This window comes from Panthera uncia, chromosome F2 (genome assembly GCF_023721935.1).
Source record: "Panthera uncia isolate 11264 chromosome F2, Puncia_PCG_1.0, whole genome shotgun sequence".
NCBI classification, from domain to species: domain Eukaryota; kingdom Metazoa; phylum Chordata; class Mammalia; order Carnivora; family Felidae; genus Panthera; species Panthera uncia.
Genome location: NC_064812.1, coordinates 2906157 through 2924068, shown reverse-complemented (window position 1 = coordinate 2924068; position 17912 = coordinate 2906157). Strand labels below are relative to the sequence as shown.

The window sequence follows — 17912 nt, the reverse complement described above, 5'->3', positions numbered from 1 at the left end:
GGGGAGGGCACCGGGAGAGCGTGTGAAGAAAGGAGGTGCACGCAGGAAACGTAAGGAACTCTCGGCATTCTGCTGCCAGGGGGACAAAGACGTGGGGGCCCACCTGAAGAGAATGTGGGGTGCTCCTGCCGGCCCCGCCGGGTGGCACGTGAAGGCCACACAACAAACACGCTGGCTGGAAACCAGGCCAGGCGACCTGGCAGATGTTCAGCAACTACTTAACGAAAACCCCACTTTCCTCGAAAACAGTATACGCTAAGCCTCTATTCAGTAAGACAAAACTGCAGCGCCTGGCGGGCTCAGTCAGTAGAGCATGTGACTCGATCTCAGGGTTGTGAGTTCAAGGACCACGCTGGGAGTAGAGCTTACTTAAAGAAGAAAAAAAAAAAAAAAGACAAAACTGAGTCCAGTATTACAAGGTAAAAACACAAGAAGCCTTTTACTGAAGATTGCCAATGCGTCAGGTACCTAAGCAGTTTTGTCGTGTGTATTATCTCATTCAGAACTTTGCGTGACAAGTTACGTTAGGAGTAGCTAAGGCATCACGATGCTGAGCTAGGACTCCGGGTTGGCTTTAAGTCCTGCTCCACAAATACACACTGTTAGCATGTCAACAGGTCATTTGGCCTATTTTTTGAACTGCAGTGTGGCGACGGCACTGATTTCACAGGACGTCACAAGGATTAAATAGAAACACATGGACGAAGACCACGCGACCCAGAGTGCGTCGTGTGTATGACGAGGAAGATGATGCCAACAATTCAGCAGCAAACACCTGCACACCAGCCACTACGCGGCAGGGCCGCTCTGGTAATTCACTTGGTCCGTCTGATCCACACGCCCGCCCCGTACGGTAGCTCCGACTGTGAGCCCGGACCCCGAGGCTCCGAGAGGCTAAGCGACGGGCCCAGCATCACACGGCTACGCGTGCCGGCACCACAGCCTGCTCTCGTCTCCACACCAGACACTTGCTCCTCCGAGCCCGGTCCACGGACTGGCAGCACAGGCAGCATCCAGAGTTGGTAAGAGTCCCACCGCAAACCTACTTCGCAAGGATCTGGGCTTCAAAATCACCACGTGACCCCTGTGCAAGTTTTGTCTGGGAAACACAGCACCGGGACACGTGTATCAAAACTGTCAAGTTACATTATGATTTACCAGTTCATCCCCACCCCCGACCAAAGTATTACAGTAGACTACGTATAAGGTGCTTTCCTGGACATCAGGACAGAACAGAGAGACAGACCGACCACCAGGACAGAACAGTACACAGCACGCAGTCCCTGCCCCCACGGCCCTCATTAGAAAGACCATCGCAGACAAATACGCGAAGAACATGGTGCTGAGGGAGATGCTGGGAAAACAGCATCACCTAGACTCAGGGCATGGTCAAGTTCCTACAGAATAGGACTCGGCCCAAGCTGGGATCTGGAGAATAGGTACGTCAAACCCAACAGAAGACATGTCTGCCGGGAGAGGTCAACGACCCAGGGGGTCAATGCAAAGGCTAACGTGGCTCTAATTCAAACGGAAGGGAATTCAGACAAGGCCAGCTCCAGAGGCAGGCGGGAGCCTGGCTGGTGTCAGGATATGCACCCGGGCAGCAAGTAAGTCCGTGCAGACCAATCAGAAAGCTTTTGTTACAACCCGGGCAACATTAACTATGGCCCAAGAAGTGGAAACATTTGAGAGCCGCAGAAAAGTCAAAAGCGTAGGGGTTGGACTAACTTGCATGCATAAGATTAAAGGAAAGGCAGGGGCGCCCGGGGGGCTCAGGTCACGATCTTGCGGTTCATGGGTTCGAGCCCCGCATTGGGCTCTGTGCTGAGAGCTCAGAGTCTGGAGCCTGCTTCGGATTCTGTGTCTCCCTCTCTCTCTCTCTCTCTCTCTCCCCCGCTCACAATCCTTTCTCTCTCAAAAATCAATAAATATTTTAAAAATAAAAAAAAAAGAAGATTAAAGGAAAGTCAGCAACCATTTTTCTTGCTCAGATCACTGAGCAGCAAAGAGCCACCAGCCTGTGGAGATACAGAACACAAGAGGGGCAGATACCGCTTGTCTGACGAAGGGGGATGAGCAAGAAATAGAACCGTTAATTCAGTCTGGTATGTGATACTGGGTACAACGCAGGCCTAAACGCCTGAACTCATGGGAGTGGAGCTGCGTGGTGCCTGGAGGTCAGGACGGGGGAGGAGGGGGCTGGGCGTCTGGGAGACTACTCCGGGAAGGCGAGTAAAGCTTGGCGGGCCCCATCCGCTCTCAGGCTTGGGTGGGGGGAAGCAGCTGATATTCTGGCTGGGACTCTCTGAAGTCTTTTTAAAAACCCTATCATTTCATAGCCATAACCGACTCTTTGTAACTGAGAAAGAGACACAAATTTACCTCTGGGAAAAAGTTTCCACGGGTACTCTCTTTGGGGAGCACTCTGCCAAAGCAAAACAGCATAGTGGCAAAGCCCCCGCACCCCCCCCCCCCACTGCCATGGAGTCAAAGTGCTGCGCATGATAAAAGAGTGACTTCCCTCATGTGCAAAGACTGATTTGGACTTCATTAAGGTAAAAGCTGCTCCTGAGACAGGAAGGTCTGTATGGGGGGGGAGGGAGGGGCGGCGCTTCCAGAGCTAAGTAATTATTTATGCAGCACTTACCACGCCAGGACTGTTCTAAGCACTTAAAAACGAAATAATTTAATCCTCTCTTTCACCTTATTTGTCCCCACTTTCCAGATGGGGGACAGAGACACGTGACCTGCCCAAAGCCACAAGGCCCAGTGCAAAGACTCAAAGCCAGTCTACCTCGAGACTGTGAACTTGCTCACCAAACCCTGCTGCTGCTGGGTCTGCTGGGCGTGCAACTTCACGTGAAAACCCTGTCCCTATCGGGCCTCACTCTCTCACGGCGACATACAGCAGGGTGGCAGCACGGTACCGGCCCGTCGTGTTGTTACCACACCCCGCCGCCATCGGCGAAGGGCCAGCCGGACTGGTGATCGCTACCGCATGCTTTTCCACGGGCTCGCTGCTTCATGGCCTCATTCACTCGTGCCTGTCCCCGCAGGCAAATGGACGTGCCACACCGCCCTTAGGTTAATTCAGTCTGAAACTACGGATTTCACCACATACGAGGCTCGGCACTGGGACAGAGGTGTGCATATGCGTACAATCCCTGCCCGGAGAGCTTCCAGCCCGGTTAAGAGAGATACGCACACACGTGATCACTTACTTACAACTGTAGTAAGTACTATGAAAACGTGGCAACAGTAGTGAGAGTTGTAAAGGAGGAGCCCTCACTCCTTCCGTTACCACATCACGGCTGCACAGGTGCCGCAGGGCTGCAAGAAGGAGGGAGGAGGAGAGGCCCGAGAGGCAGCGTGGGGCCTCAGGGTCTGGGAACCTGCAATCTGGAAACTCTTACCCTTTGCCTCCAGAAAATGTCCTTGCATCATGTCTCTGGTGGTTTAATCCTCTTGTCTCTCTCTACAACTCTTGTTACTTGGATACTGGACCTTCAGAGTTCATCATTCTACTTTCTTTCTTTTCGCCCTCATTTTTCTTTCCCATACATGTTCTGCAAGATATCTTCCACATTATTTACCACTGCTTTTATGGAGTTTCTGTCTGCTTTGGTACTTTTAATTTTTCTGACTTTGAGTGTACTTTTAAAAAGAATTCTGGGGGCGCCTGGGTGGCTCAGTTGGTTGAGCGTCCAACTTCGGCTCAGGTCACGATCTCACGGTTGGAGAGTTCAAGCTTCACATCGGGCTCCGTGCTGTCAGCACAGAGCCTGCTTGGGAATCTCCCTCTCTCTCTGCTCCTGTCCCACTCGCACTGTCAATCTCTGTCTCAAAAAAAAAAAAAAAAAAAAAAAAGAATTCTGCTGATCTGTCATGAATACAGTATCTTCCCTTAGCTCTCTGGAGATCCTCTACTGAGATTTAAATGTTTTATCTTGTTCTTTCCTTCTGCTTGTTGTTTCATCTTTGTTGCTCAAAACTTTTCTCTCTCTCTCTGTGTTTGGGCTTCACATTTTGAAAGCAAAGCCTGTCTTTGTTGATTTTTTTATTGAAATATAATTGGCACATAACATAGCAGTGTTGGGAGTACAATGTAACGATCCGATATTTGTGCACACTACGGAAATGATCGCCACACTAAGTCTAGTCACCAACCGTCACCACACCAAGTTATAAAACCATTTTTTTCCCGTGATGAGAACTTTCAGGATTTACTCTCTTGGCAACTTGCAGGTGTTCAGTACCATGTTATTATGGACCATAGTAACAATGCTGTACATGACAGCCCCGCAACTTACTTATAACTGGGATACTGTGACTCCTGAGCCCCTTCCCCCACCCCGTACCCCCTCCCCTCTAGCAACCACCATCCTGCTCTTTGACCTAGTTTTGTCTTGTCCATTTGTTTGTTTTTTAGGTTCCACACATAAGTGAGACCATACAGTATCTGTCTTCCTCTGAACTCCTTCACATAGCATAATACCCTCAGGATCCATTCACGTTGCTGCAAACGGAAAGATTTCACTTTTGTGGCCAAAGAATATTCCAACGTACGTATGTACACGGGTGTGTATGTGTATATTATACAGACACATACACACACACCGCATCTTGTCCAATTCGTTAGTTAATGGACACTTAGGTTGTTTCCACATCTTGGCTATTGGAAAGAATGCTACAGTATACATGTATCTTTTCAAATGAGTGTTCTTGCTTTCTTTGGATAAATATCTAGTAGTGAAATTGCTGGGTCGTATGGTTAATTCTACTTTTCATTTTCTGAGGCACCGCTACACTGTTTTCCACAGCGGCTGTACCATTCACATTCCCGCCGACAGTACATGAGGGTTCCCTTTCCTCCACGTCCTCAGTAACACTTGTTATTTCCTGTCTTTTCGAGAACAGTCAGTCTGACAGGAGGTGTGAGGTGATAGCTCACTGTGGTTTGACTAGCATTTCCCTGATGATGAGTGACGGTGACCACATTTTCATGTGCCTGTGGGGCATCTGGATGTCTTCTTTGGGAAAATGTCTATCAGATCCTCTGCCCTTCTTTTCACGAGATTTTTTTTTCTTTTGGTATTGAGTTGTATGAGTTGTTTACAGATTTTCAATATTAGCCCTTTATCAGAAATATGATTTGCAAATATGTTCTCCCATTCCACAGGTTGCCCTTTTGTTTGGTCGATGGCGTCCTTTGCTGTGCGGAAGCTGTTTAGTTTGATGGAGTCCCACTGGCCTGTTTCTGCTTTGTTGCAGGGGCTGTCTTTAAACACCTGGTCGTCAAGGAGCCCTGTACACGCGGGTGACAAGGAGCCCTGTACACGCGGATGACCCGATGACCCATGTGCTGGGCAGAGTCAGCCACTTGGCTAGAGTTAGAATGTTAGAATCTGTCTTTTCTCTTGGACCAGTCTCCTTAGAAAAGAATGTTTCCATCTCCTGCCAGGGTTGGGCGAAAGCCTCCTGACAGGACTCTAGGAACCAAAGAGAAAGAAAGCATGCCTAACTTCTTAATCGCAATTCTGAGTGCAAGAATGCGATGTCCGTAGTAAAGTTGCTAAAACTATATATGCAGACAACCCACAATGGGGACAATAATTTATTGCAAGAGAATTTCAACTGTTACGGCTTTGAAGACTTTCACGGGTTAGGCATATCCCTCAGAAAACCAAGACGAAATTACCTCTGCTTGAGCCATTCATTTTCTTTCTACAGGCAAGACACCCTAGAGATTACAGGACAGCTAAAACTTCACCTAAATCACACAAATAAACTTCTGAAAGAACGAGCCCAATACAACCCTGAACCTCTAAGTGAAGAAGGCTGGAGAGTCTACAGAAGACATGTCTCGGCAAAGACTTCACAGGCAATGACTTCTGAGCGAGGCCTTGATTGAGAAGCAGTGCATATTGCCTAATAATGTTGAAAACTGTGCTGGCCTCCCCCACTCGTAGCTGTGTGACCCTTAAGTTACTAGAGGTTTCGTGTCTATAAAGAAGTAGCAGTAATACCTACTCTGTTAGCTGAGATCGTAAATGTGAAGTGCTTATTAGCAAGACAGATTAGAAACAAAGTTGACATCCGCTAGGTGACAGCAGTAGTCAAGACAGGTAACCTGAATTCTCCAGGCGGATTAAAGGGGAATGCTAAGAGTTCTAAGATTGTTCTCTACATGGAAATCCTTGAAGACCCCCCAACATTTAACTGTACTTCATCAGTGCTATCATAGCCCTAACAAGTCACACTTCAGAGCTTTATGAATCCTTGTCAAAAAAGGAAACAACAGACCATCATTCCTACTATGATAGCATCTGGTAGGTTTGGAATAGGTAAGGAAATGCAACGACCAAATGAAGCACAAGTGTTTCTGAGAACTTCCCCTAAACGTTGCCCTATAAAAAAAACAATATGCATTTTTCTAAACCGCAAATATCCCAGCAGTATAGCATTCCATCACGACCTTACATAAAAGTTAAAACAAAAAGAAAACCTGACGGTGTGGGATTGTTACCGCCTCAATGATTCCGTCAACTTCACAAAATGGCTAAGATTTTCACAGTAAAAAAAAAAAAACAGTAGTATTAATATTAATATATGATATTCTAGAAGTATTTTGTTTTTCTTAAAAAAAATTTTTTTTAAGTTAACAAAATAGACCTTGGGAGAGATACAACATACTGGCCTCATCCTGGTTAACAAAGTCCTGAGTTTTTTCCTCGTTTGTTTTTAATATAAGACACACACACACACACACACACACACACACACACACACCTTTCAATATAACATTTTCTGGCCAATGTAATTATAAGGAAAATTTATATTCGCATCCCCTAAACTCAATTCATAACATTAAACATATGTATGTATGAAAAAGTCTCAAGCTGCAATCCAAATAAAGTCTGTAGGACACTGAGATCACCTGTAAGTCTGGAAAGCAAGGTGTGTGAAAATCAGAGGAACCCTATCTGTGGAAGAGACCACGACAGAGGTCTCTCCTCCATGAGCCCTGTGACACTTCTTACACACCACACCACACAGACATTTAGAATATAAGCAACAGAGGGGCACCAGGGGCCTCAGGTAGTTAAGCATTTCACTCTTGATTTCGGCTCAGGTCATCTCACGGTTCGTGGGATCAAGGCCCACCTTGGGCTCTGTGCTGACAACGCGGAGCCTGCTTGGGATTCTCTCTCTACCTCTCTCTGCCCCTCCCCCACTCATCCTCCCTCCCTCCCTCCCTCCCTCCCTCTCTCAACAATAAAAGTAAACATTAAAAAACCAAAAAGAACATAAGCAATGGGGGTGTGAACAAAGCTCCAGTTTGAAACGTTTCCACCTGAAGCATCAGCCACCGAGGGAACCCCATCAGACCCTCCTGGAGGCAGAGCCACACAAAAGGACCGTGCCCACGCGGGACTCCTCCACTGCGACTCCGCACGCACTGCCCTTCATCACCAAACCCTCTGCTCCAGCACTCCCAGCCTCCTTCCTCAGTGTTCAGGCCTCAACTCTCCTCTCCACTTGGCTGTAGGAAACTGTCGTCTTTTTTGATGTAAGTTTTGATCTGCATTTTTTCTGACTAATTCCTTTAACTCGGTACTGCTCCATTATACATGTAATATTAGGGAACAGAGCGCACGTTTCCCACCTACAAACAACTGTTAACCATACTGTCTGGTAATCAAAAAACGGTATTTTAAGCATCTGAAGTCCTACGTCTTGTATTTTATTTACATAGAGTCTTCTTCCAGGGCTGTAAGGTGTCAGCAGCCTGGTTTAAGGTACTGTGTTCATGTGCAGGACCCTCCCTCTCCGTACAGAACAATACCAGGCTTCCAGAACTGCCACGTGTGGGAGGTGTGTTCACAGCCCGATTCTGCTAGTTCTGGACTCTGAAGCCTAACGTGAGACGCAGCAATCTGGAGTGAACAGTTCCGTGGCTTTCTAGGCTTTCTATATAACCACGCGCACACACGCACACGCACACACACACGTGTTGGGACTACAACTCACAAAGAACAGAACACACTTCCACCAGCAGCTCCCCATCGTATGGGACTGTGACTTCCAGCACTGCCACTAGAGACTAGTGTCTCCTAACTTTACATACGCCGGTCGCGTAGGTGGAAATATCAAGGAGACAGCTCCCAACTTGTTTCACTAGGACGACACTACTTGATATCAAAGTGTCACAAAAGGAGAAAAAATTACAGATTGATACCTCCCTATACAAAAGACACAGATCTCCTAAGCAACATACTGCACATCGAATCTAACAATATATAAACCAGATAATACATCGTGATCAAGTAGGATTTACCTCAGGAATGCTAGGTTGATTCAACAATCAAAACGTAATTCATCCATTATTTTAAAAAACAGAAAGTTTCTATGATTAATAAAGACAGAAAAAGCACCTGACAAAATTCAACATCCTCTCATGATTAAAAAAGAAGAAGAGGGGCGCCTGGGTGGCTCAGTCGGTTAAGCGTCTGACTTCAGCTCAGGTCACGATCTCATGGTCCATGAGTTCGAGCCCCGCGTCGGGCTCTGGGCTGACGGCTCAGAGCCTGGAGCCTGCTTCCGATTCTGTGTCTCCCTCTCTCTCTGCCCCTCCCCCGTTCATGCTCTGTCTCTCTCTGTCTCAAAAATAAAAAAAAATAAACGTTAAAAAAAAAAATTAAAAAAAAAAAAAAGAAGAAGAAAGGAAAAAGAAAAAGCAACTCTCAGAAAACCAGGGGTTACAAGGAGAATTTTATTCGAAAGAGGGTATCTTCAAAAACAAGACAAACTAGAACTAAATCCTACTTCACAGAACATGACAAGAACACTGTAGTGAAGATGCCAGCCATGGCAACAGGGCAAGACAGAGAAATAAAAGACATGAAGACTGGAGAGAAAAAGGGTTTGTTTTCAGACTACATGACTATAGACTTCTATCCAATAAGTGAATTTATAGTAAAGGCACAAGATAAACTAACGAGATAATCTACTCTACATACTAAGCCAAGAACTGGACAATTAAACCTAAAAGCCAAAAACTGTCCTTTACAATAGCATCAAAAAAGCATGGAGTCCCCACACAAAGATCTACTGCGTGAGGCCAAGAGAGCCGGCACGCCTAGCTAGCCGGACAGGTCTACCCAAAGTCACAGCACCGTTCACGGGCCGGTTCTCCCAAACCGATGCGCAGATTCCACACAGCCCCAGTCCAAACCGAAGGGACCACGAGTCTGGCAGCTCCGGAAGCCGCTGTAACGTAAGGGGCGCGGCACCCCCGTGCGAGCCTGCACGCTCCGAAGTCCACGCACCACGGGCAGGACGAAAGCACGCACACCAGAGCGTCCGGGCACAGCACGGGGCCGACGGTGTGCTTGTCCTCCTACTCAGAGAAGAAATACCACCGCTGGTCTGTTTTCGACCTCAAACGCCGAAATGCACAACAGGACTCACTCTGTACAACTTTTCAGGAGGAAAGGTATAAAGATGCAAACAGATCATCTGAAGCGGTTAGGCACTAGACACGTGAGCAGAAACCCGCGTTCTGTGAGCTCAAGTCAACAACACTGTAAAACTTACACAAACGTCACCTACAGGCAAAACAAAACTACTCCGTGCTAATTGTTTTAAAAAAGTTACATTTTTCTCTTTAGCTGAAAACTGATAAAATTACAAAATACAGAAAACTGTTGGATTTACAATAAATTCCTAATAGTGTGAACAATTACTGGTGAATCTGAAATCAAAGATCTGTGAACACTATTTTTAAAAAATCTGTGTCAGGGCGTCTGGGTGGCTCAGTCAGTTAAGCGCGGGACTCTTGATTTCAGCTCAGGTCACGATCTCACAGTTTGTGAGTTCAAGCCCCGCATCAGGCTACGCACTGACAGTGCAGAGCCTGCTTGGGATTCTCTCCCTCTCTCTGCCCCTGCCCTGTGCGCTTGCACTCTAACTAAACATTTAAAAAAAAAAAAATAGGGGCGCCTGGGTGGCTCAGTCGGTTAGGCGGCCGACTTCGGCTCAGGTCATGATCTCACGGTCCGTGAGTTCTAGCCCCGCGTCGGGCTCTGTGCTGACAGCTCGGAGCCTGGAGCCTGCTTCATATTCTGTGTCTCCCTCTCTCTGACCCTCCCCTGTTCATGCTCTGTCTCTCCCTGTCTCAAAAATAAATAAACATTAAAAAAAAAAATTAAAAAAATAAATAAAATAACCAGTGTCACTAACCACTGAGACACCAGAAGTTTTTAAATTGTCACAAAAACCTCCATTGCCCTTCTCATGTGCCTCTAGGGATGTGGACCCCTGTCGCTGCAAGCAGACCAGATGACTGACTTCATCGCTCCTGGGGTCTGGTAGGAGTGAGGTCAGGGGTGCCTCCAGGGGCGTCTCCCCACAGGACGGCAAGCCCCCGGGAATGGCGGCCGGTGAGCAGGGCGGGCAGGAGCGGGCGCCAGGGACAGGTGGGGACAGCGGTGCCGGCAGGAAGGCAGTCAAAAAGGACCCTCCATGACTCCAGCAGGGGCAGGCGGGGCAGGGCCACGACTGGCGCACGCGCCTTCCCGCAAGGTGAAAGGTCTGAGCGCACCCACAAGGGGAAGCTGGGACAGCAGGTGCCTCTTGCCCAAATACAACGAGGAAGGTGAAAGAATCAGAGACAAAGAAGCGACCACACCCACAGTATTAGCTCTGTGAGCCAGGGCGGGGACGGTGACAATACCCAAGGAGGGGCTGTGTTCTCCGGGTTAGGACTTCAGAAGCACGGGTGGGCCCTGCACAGAGAACACACTGCCAGCTGCTCTCCCGGGTCTCTGTTCAAGCACCGCCTGGCCGCTCACTGTTCTTCACCCCTGCACCAGGTGCCGGTACCCTCCCCCTCTTCCCTCTAGGTGGCGCCAGAGATGCCTGTGCATCCCGCGCTCACCTGCTCCTAGAGCTCCCACGTGCTGGGGACGCGAACACGTCCCACATCTCACGAACACTCAACAGCACTGCGCCGAAACCAAGCAGGAGACGAGCGCTATGAGAGAAAATGATCAAGGGATCTACGCTAGAATGGCCTGGCGGCTTCCAGGGGGCCCCGAGGTGGAGGGACGGCACCGGCGGCCGAGCAGCAAGGCACAGAGGCAGACGAGGTGTGCGAAGCCCGGTGGCGGGCAGAGGCTCCCCGGGAAAGAGAGAACAGCGCCAGCCGGCAGGCAGGGTGAAGACGTTCAAGAGCCCCGCTCGCACCCCTCAGAGAAACGGGGTGGCGGCACACGCCTTCCCTACTGCCCTCTCTCCAGGAGCCTTAATGCAGCCTCCAGCTGTCGCCAGGAGAAAGGCCCGGGGTTCCCTAAACACTCCGAACAAGTTCTTTCTCAGTGCCTTCCCTGGAACTCCTACAGCATGCAGTACCTTCCCCACCGGCATCAAACAGCACCTCCTTTAGAAAAATGCCCTGCATCTGGCCAATTCAGGGTTTTTTTTTTCACTCAACAATTACCGAGTGCTGATAATACATCAGGCCAGATGGATTCAGAAAGTAGGTAGATGTGAACCCGGCCCACAGGAAGTTTCCAGCCAAGGAACAGGAGACCAGCAAATAAACAGCTGAATGAGTCACCAGGTGCGCCTATGTGTGCCGAGCTAAGGCAGGCACCAGAGCCCAGCCCGGTGGTTCAGGTGAGACACACACACACACACAGGGCCATGCCCTAGGGCAGGGCCCTGAAAGTTTCCTGTTTAGAAAGAACAAATGTTCTAAGCAGAAGGAGCCGTGCAAGCACACGGAGGCACAAGGGGCCACACCCAGGCAGGGTCCTGTCTGAAAACTAAGCCCAGGCAGTGCGATGGCGAGAGTCTGCCGAGGCAGAGCCGGAGGGCAAGGCCAGTGGAGAGGGCGCAGTCTCCCGTAACATCACTGGCATCAGGGTGAGCAGAGAATAGACTGGAACTCAGCTCAGCATTCCTTCCTACTGAGGGCCTACTACGTGCCAGGCACTGCACATTGTTCCCTCATGCTGGGCACGCATACAACTTAGTCACTCTTCTGGAAAGCGTTTAGCACCTTTTAATGTAAATGTATAGAGGTCTACATATTTACATAAATGTAATCATATATAGTACATATATTTTTAATCTGTCTTCCCCACGAGTCAATTAGCAACTCAAGCTGTCAGACCGGATGGCCAGAATCCCAGAGGAGAGGCAGAGGCCCAGGGAGACAATCCCCAGGGAAGCTCTCAGGCCCTGGGAGCCGACCAAGGCCCATCTGTTGAGAGGACTAGAACGCAGCATGTGTGCTCCAGGAAGAAACTCAAACACCAATCTACTCCTCTCACCAAACTGTTTTTAAGGCACGTGGATTAGCTAAGCCTATGAAGAATTTACTCATTCATTAGGGTAATCTTCCTTTGTGCCAATACCTTGACAAGCAGAAGAAAGCCTGACCCAATCCCTGCGTCGAGGTTTCTTTCTAGCAAGCAAGACACAACGCAAGCCAGTACAGGTGTGATGATCCGTCACGGGAAGTGCTGTGCGAGACCATAAGACGAGGCTCGGGGAGGGAGCATCAGGCAGAAGGTGGTTAGGCTGACCGGGCTGAGAGGTCCTTCGGGCTCAGACCCGAGAGGTCGGGAGGAGCAGGGAAGGCAGAGGATGGAGGGGCGAGCACAGGGCCAACGGCCTGACAGGGAAGAGCTGTGGGTGTGTGAGGTGCTCCCAGGTCAAAACGGCAGCACTGGTGGGCAAGAGACCAAGGGCCCAAAGCTGGAGATTGTGGGGGAGCCAGGTCAGGGGAGGCCACGCAGGCCATGCGACGGATCTGCGGCTTATCCGGTAGGAAGCCACCGGAGAGCTTTAGGGATGATAACATTGGGCGTTCGTTTTTATAAACTCACTCTGGCCACCGTGTGAAGGACGAACGTGTGGGGAAACAGGAAGATCCAATAGGAAGCAGCTCCCACAGCCCAGGGAGGGATGAGGGTCGCACGGTGCAGAGGGGATGCCGCCGAAAGGGAGAAAGGGTGAGGAGCTCAAAACACGTTCTGGAGACAGAACGAAGGTAAGAGGAGGAGCTTGCCGCACACGGCAGGCGTGTCAGAGAGGCGTCCGGGTCTGCGGCAGGAGCACTAAGTGCAAGGGGGTCTGGCACGTTCGCGAAGACTGCGGGGACGTGTGGAGGAACAGATTTCAGGGCAACAGCTAAGAGGCTCCTAAGTATCAGAAGTTTATGAAGAAAACAAACGTGGACGAGGATCACAAGAGGCCGTTGACCACCGGCAGGTGAGACACAGAAGACGCACCGCACACAGAGCCACGTGGCTGGACACGTGGGTGGAGGGAAGGAAAGAGGGAGTCTAAACACTGATACGGGGGGCGCCGGGGGGCTCAGTCAGTTGAGCGTGTGACTCGATTTCAGCTCAGGCTGTGATCTCACGGTTCGTGGGATCGAGCCCCGCGTGGGGCTCTGTGCTCAGTGCAGAGCCTGCTTGGGATTCTCTCTCTCCCCCTCTCTCTCTGCCCCTCCTGCACACTCGTTCTGTCTCTCTCTCAAAATAACTAAACTGTAAAAAAATTATTATGGGGGCACCTGGGTGGCTCAGTCGGTTGGGCATCCAACTTCGGCTCAGGTCACCATCTCACGGCTTGTGAGTTCAAGCCCCGCGTCGGGCTCTGTGCTGACAGCTCGGAGCCTGGAGCCTGCTTCGGAGTCTGTGTCTCTCTCCGCCCCTCCCCCACTCATGCTCTGTCTCTGTCTCTCAAAAATAAACAAACATTAAAAAAAATTTTTTTAATAATTATAAGAAAATGAAAATAAAATACTGATCCAGAAAAAGCATGACTTCAATCACAGGATCCAGAATCACACAAGTGAAATATTGCTACTATACTCGAGCTCAACCTGCCACTGAAAGAGTTTGGAAAAAGTCAGCACGCACGCTCATCCCTGACAACCGCAGCCCCTGCCACCTCTTCAATCCTTCCCAGTCTCCCAGAGACATGAAGCAGATCAAACGCGGGCTAATGTCATCCAACAGCCTTCCCAGCGGGCCTTTCCGCATTCAGTGACCGTGCAACCCAACACGGCACTGCGAACCCCCACCTTTACGTCGACACGCTGGATTCCAACGGCCCCTAAGCCTAGGACATCATGACAGGGTTGAACACGTGGTATACCAAAGCCCTCTCAAATCTGTTCAAATATTCTCCTCTGTGGGAGGGATCTCGGGCGGCTTCTTCACAGCCACCTCACCGAGCCACATTACAGAGACAACCACAGGCCGTCGTGAGGGTACCTTCAAGGTTTCAGTTCAAACTATACAAATATAGCTCTGTTCTAGTATTTTTAGCCTGTTCTACTAAGTATTTTGTGTCTTCTTAAATTGGGACACCGATGTTTTTTGAGGTTAATGTGACCGATAAAATCAAATGTGAGGTTTCGAATGTCTGACTGCGAACAGAGATTTGTAGTCTTTGGACTTGAGCTTTTTATTTTGTCTTTATCTAAAAGTAGTAACTTTCATACTTGAAAATAACCGATTCAGCCAATTCCTACACACCAACATCTTTGTCTTTATCACAAAGCAAAAACTAACTGGAATAAAACCTAAGGTTTCCTGCCTCCCTGGCCTGGTCCAGAGAAGTGTACAGAGAAGCCTGCACACGGTGTGCTCCTGGGGGAGGCCGTGAGCTCAGTCCTGAGAAGGGGACAGGGTGACAAGCTCCTTAGTGTCATCAGAAACTTCCTCCTGAACGATCCAGAAGGAAAACCATTCCTCAGAGGTGATGGCTTGCTTCAACCCTATAAACAGACTGATTCGGACTCTGATGCCATCCCTCCCTCTCCCCCCTCTTCCACACCTGTGGTTCTGCTCTCCTACCCAACCATGACCTCTATCAGAATGCTACTTCAGTTACAGACGCCTCTATTCATCTGCTCTGCCCGTCAGCAAATGTAATGGGAAAGTAAGATGCCTCCATCAATTGCTTTGGGATGAGATGGGCCAAAAAAAAAAAAAGACCACCCAGTCTTTTTTCTCTTCCCAAGTTCGTATTTCTAAAGTCACTTTGAATTTCTTAAAAACCAAGTCACCAATTATTGAATGTCCCATTGGTACTGGATTCACAGACTTTAATTTAGCCTAGACTACTGAAATCAGAGATTTATTGCTAAGGCTCGGTGCTAACCACGGGCTGGCACACCATGGACGTGGCATTGTGCATACGGGTCCCAGCAAGTCCGAGAAAGACCAAAACCTTCTACAAGCACAGTATAGAACTCTCTACTTCTGTGCACTGGTCACTGGTCATGCTCAATTATACTATGTAATCCTGAGGTGGAAACCATAGCTTTTAAAAAGTTCCCATACCCAACACCCTTTAAAATTCAAAGTTTGAAGTTAACTCAGCAAAATCTTTACTCGAAATACCTAATTTGGCAATAATTGGTGGCAGGTGCTTTGTTCAGAGAGCATCACATTAAAAGAGTCCTAATACCACGTTTTAGAAATGTTTAAAAGTCACGCCTGGCTGGATCTCAGGGTTGTGAGTTTGAGCCCCACGCTGGGTGTAGAGATTACCTAAGAATAAAATCTTTGAAAGAAAAGGAAAAGGAAAAGAAAAGAAAAAAGAGAAGAAAGGAGAAGAGAAGAGAAAAAAAGGGAAGAAAAATGTTAAGAAGGCTAGATAAGAATTTCGGATGGTGCTGACAACGCGGTAAATGAAAAGCAATCTAACAGCAAAGCTATGGTCTGGCATTAGCACATCAACATCCTGGTGACGCTGAAAGTTTTAAGCTAAACACTAAATTGAATCAGTCTGCAGGTCCCTTCCCAGCCCAGGTTTCTTCCTTTTAAAAGTCTTTCCTGAGGACATGAACATAATACTTGAATATATTCTTTAAAATAATAATAAAGATTTTTCTTAAATTCCTTGTTCAGGACCTCATCTCCCAGGGTTAATATTCACTAGTATGTTAAGAGAAGCAGCAGAATGTTTTGGTCTTATTCATACATGGATTACCTGGCATTTTTAACTTCTCAACATGCTTCCAAATATTGTCTTGAATGTTTACAATGAAGATGCTTTTACATTTTTATTTTTATACAAATAAAAACCTTAACAACATTAAACTGGAAAATGTTAACTCACAGTATTACTGACCCTTAGTGATAAGCCCACCTTATGATAATATGGAGTTCCAAATACACAATCTTTACAGTGAGTAAAGATAACCAATTTTTGAAATAAGAAAAACCATGTCTCTCTTTTTTCCTCCAGTCCTATTTAAGTTAAAATCAGTCTCTTTACTCTTTAGAAACTTCCACATCATAGAACGGACATGGGTGTCTTAATTAAAACACAAAATAGGGGCACCGGGCGGGCTCGGTTGGAAGAGCCTATGGCTCTTGATCTCGGGGTCCTGAGCTCAAGCCCCATGTTGGGTGTAGAGATCACTTAAATGAATAAATAAAAACTTACACACACACACACACACACACACACACACACACACACACAATAAAACATGCAACTATAAGAGACACAGGACAAGCACCAGAAAGATAACTTACTGAAAATGCACTTCCACGGAAATATTTTTATTTACTATTTTAAAAACTATCTAGCTGGTCTTATGGCAAGAGCTGCAAACTTATACCACATCAATTTCCATTTTTCCTTAAATTTAATTGTAAATCTATTTGAAATAAATTCTGAAAACCTCTCATCCACCTTTTTAGTGCAAAAGCATGAATCTGAATTAAATTTAAACCAAACAGATTTTTAAGTTACGTATACCTTTAGCCCAACACATTGGAAATGGACCACAGCCGCTCTTCTCCATACAGACGGCACCTGCTGGTCTCAGGGCCTCTCGGCCCGCCAGTTCCACCAACATAAACTCAGGCCTCTCAAGATCAGGCCAGGCGTCCGCGCACCAAGTCCCCGTTCATTGCTCCCACAGGGTTCGCTTCGATCCACAGCCACACTAAGTTTCCCCCGGGTGCTCCTTTTCTCAGAGCTTGAGGCAACATTTGGGAGGTGTTCCTTCTGTAATATTTTCCAGCAGCTTGAAGAATGCCTCTCAGTTACAGAATCTTCTCCCGCTTCCGCAATCTGAAACACAGACCATCCTGGCCAGATTAAGCTCCTGAGCAGAATGAAACCGGCTAGTAATGTGACCCCACCTCGGGCCTGTGTTCCGAGATTCATTCAGGGAAGGAGAGAGGGAGGGAGGGGCAGAGGGAGGAGGAAAGGGCGGCCGGCAGCCAGGGCCTGATTAATATGCTAATCCCACCCTTCTGTTCAATTCATCTGGCAGACTTCTGCTCACAAAACCAACAGGCGATTCTAAAATTGAGGAAGCTGCAAATCAAGTGTGACCCAGATCATGTCTGTAGATGGCTCCTGCAACTATTTCTGTTTTCAAAGTCATGCCTTTGGCATTTTACCAGCCTAATTCTGACCTTAAGACTTAAGATACTTATCTTGATGAAAAAAGAATAATACCAGGGGGAAAAATCTTGTTCAACATTAAAAACAAGTCTGTAAAGCATATGTCTATAGGAACCCAGATATTTCTGAGGAAAAGTCTTTTTTCTGATTGACACTTTCACAGTAAGTTAGCAAATTTACAAAACTGTATTTAGAAAACACATAGAAACCAGAATTTGAAGTGAATAGATTCTTTTAAAATTAGCTGAGGGAATACTGAGGAATCCAAGAGGCATGATCTGATTTCTTTTCTTAATTTCAAAATGTAAGTGAGTACTAAACCCATACTGGAGAAAGAGGACAGAAAAATAACAATCTGTACTAGTAACTTTTCTTAAAAAATGCAAACTACTTACGCTATTTCCATTCAAACTGGGAGACAGTCCGGTCGTCTCTAAAATTCAGCTCCTTAAACACAT

At 47.7% G+C, this 17912-nt stretch overlaps 1 protein-coding gene across 5 annotated transcripts in view; it reads right to left on the bottom strand.

The window, feature by feature from the left end:
• PTK2 (protein tyrosine kinase 2) overlaps positions 1 to 17912 on the bottom strand; it is a 232473-nt gene that overhangs the window by 181823 nt on the left and 32738 nt on the right. Inside the window, exon 1 of one of the 5 annotated variants that reach the window (XM_049633442.1) lies at positions 16798 to 17407. The exons of 2 other annotated variants lie outside the window; for them this stretch is intronic. In XM_049633442.1, the coding sequence (XP_049489399.1) occupies positions 16798 to 16897 (100 nt within the window). In that variant the 5' untranslated portion in view covers positions 16898 to 17407. Of the gene's footprint in view, positions 1 to 16797; positions 17408 to 17912 lie in introns of those variants that run through there. 2 more of the 5 variants (XM_049633428.1, XM_049633429.1) reach the window with 2 other exon arrangements.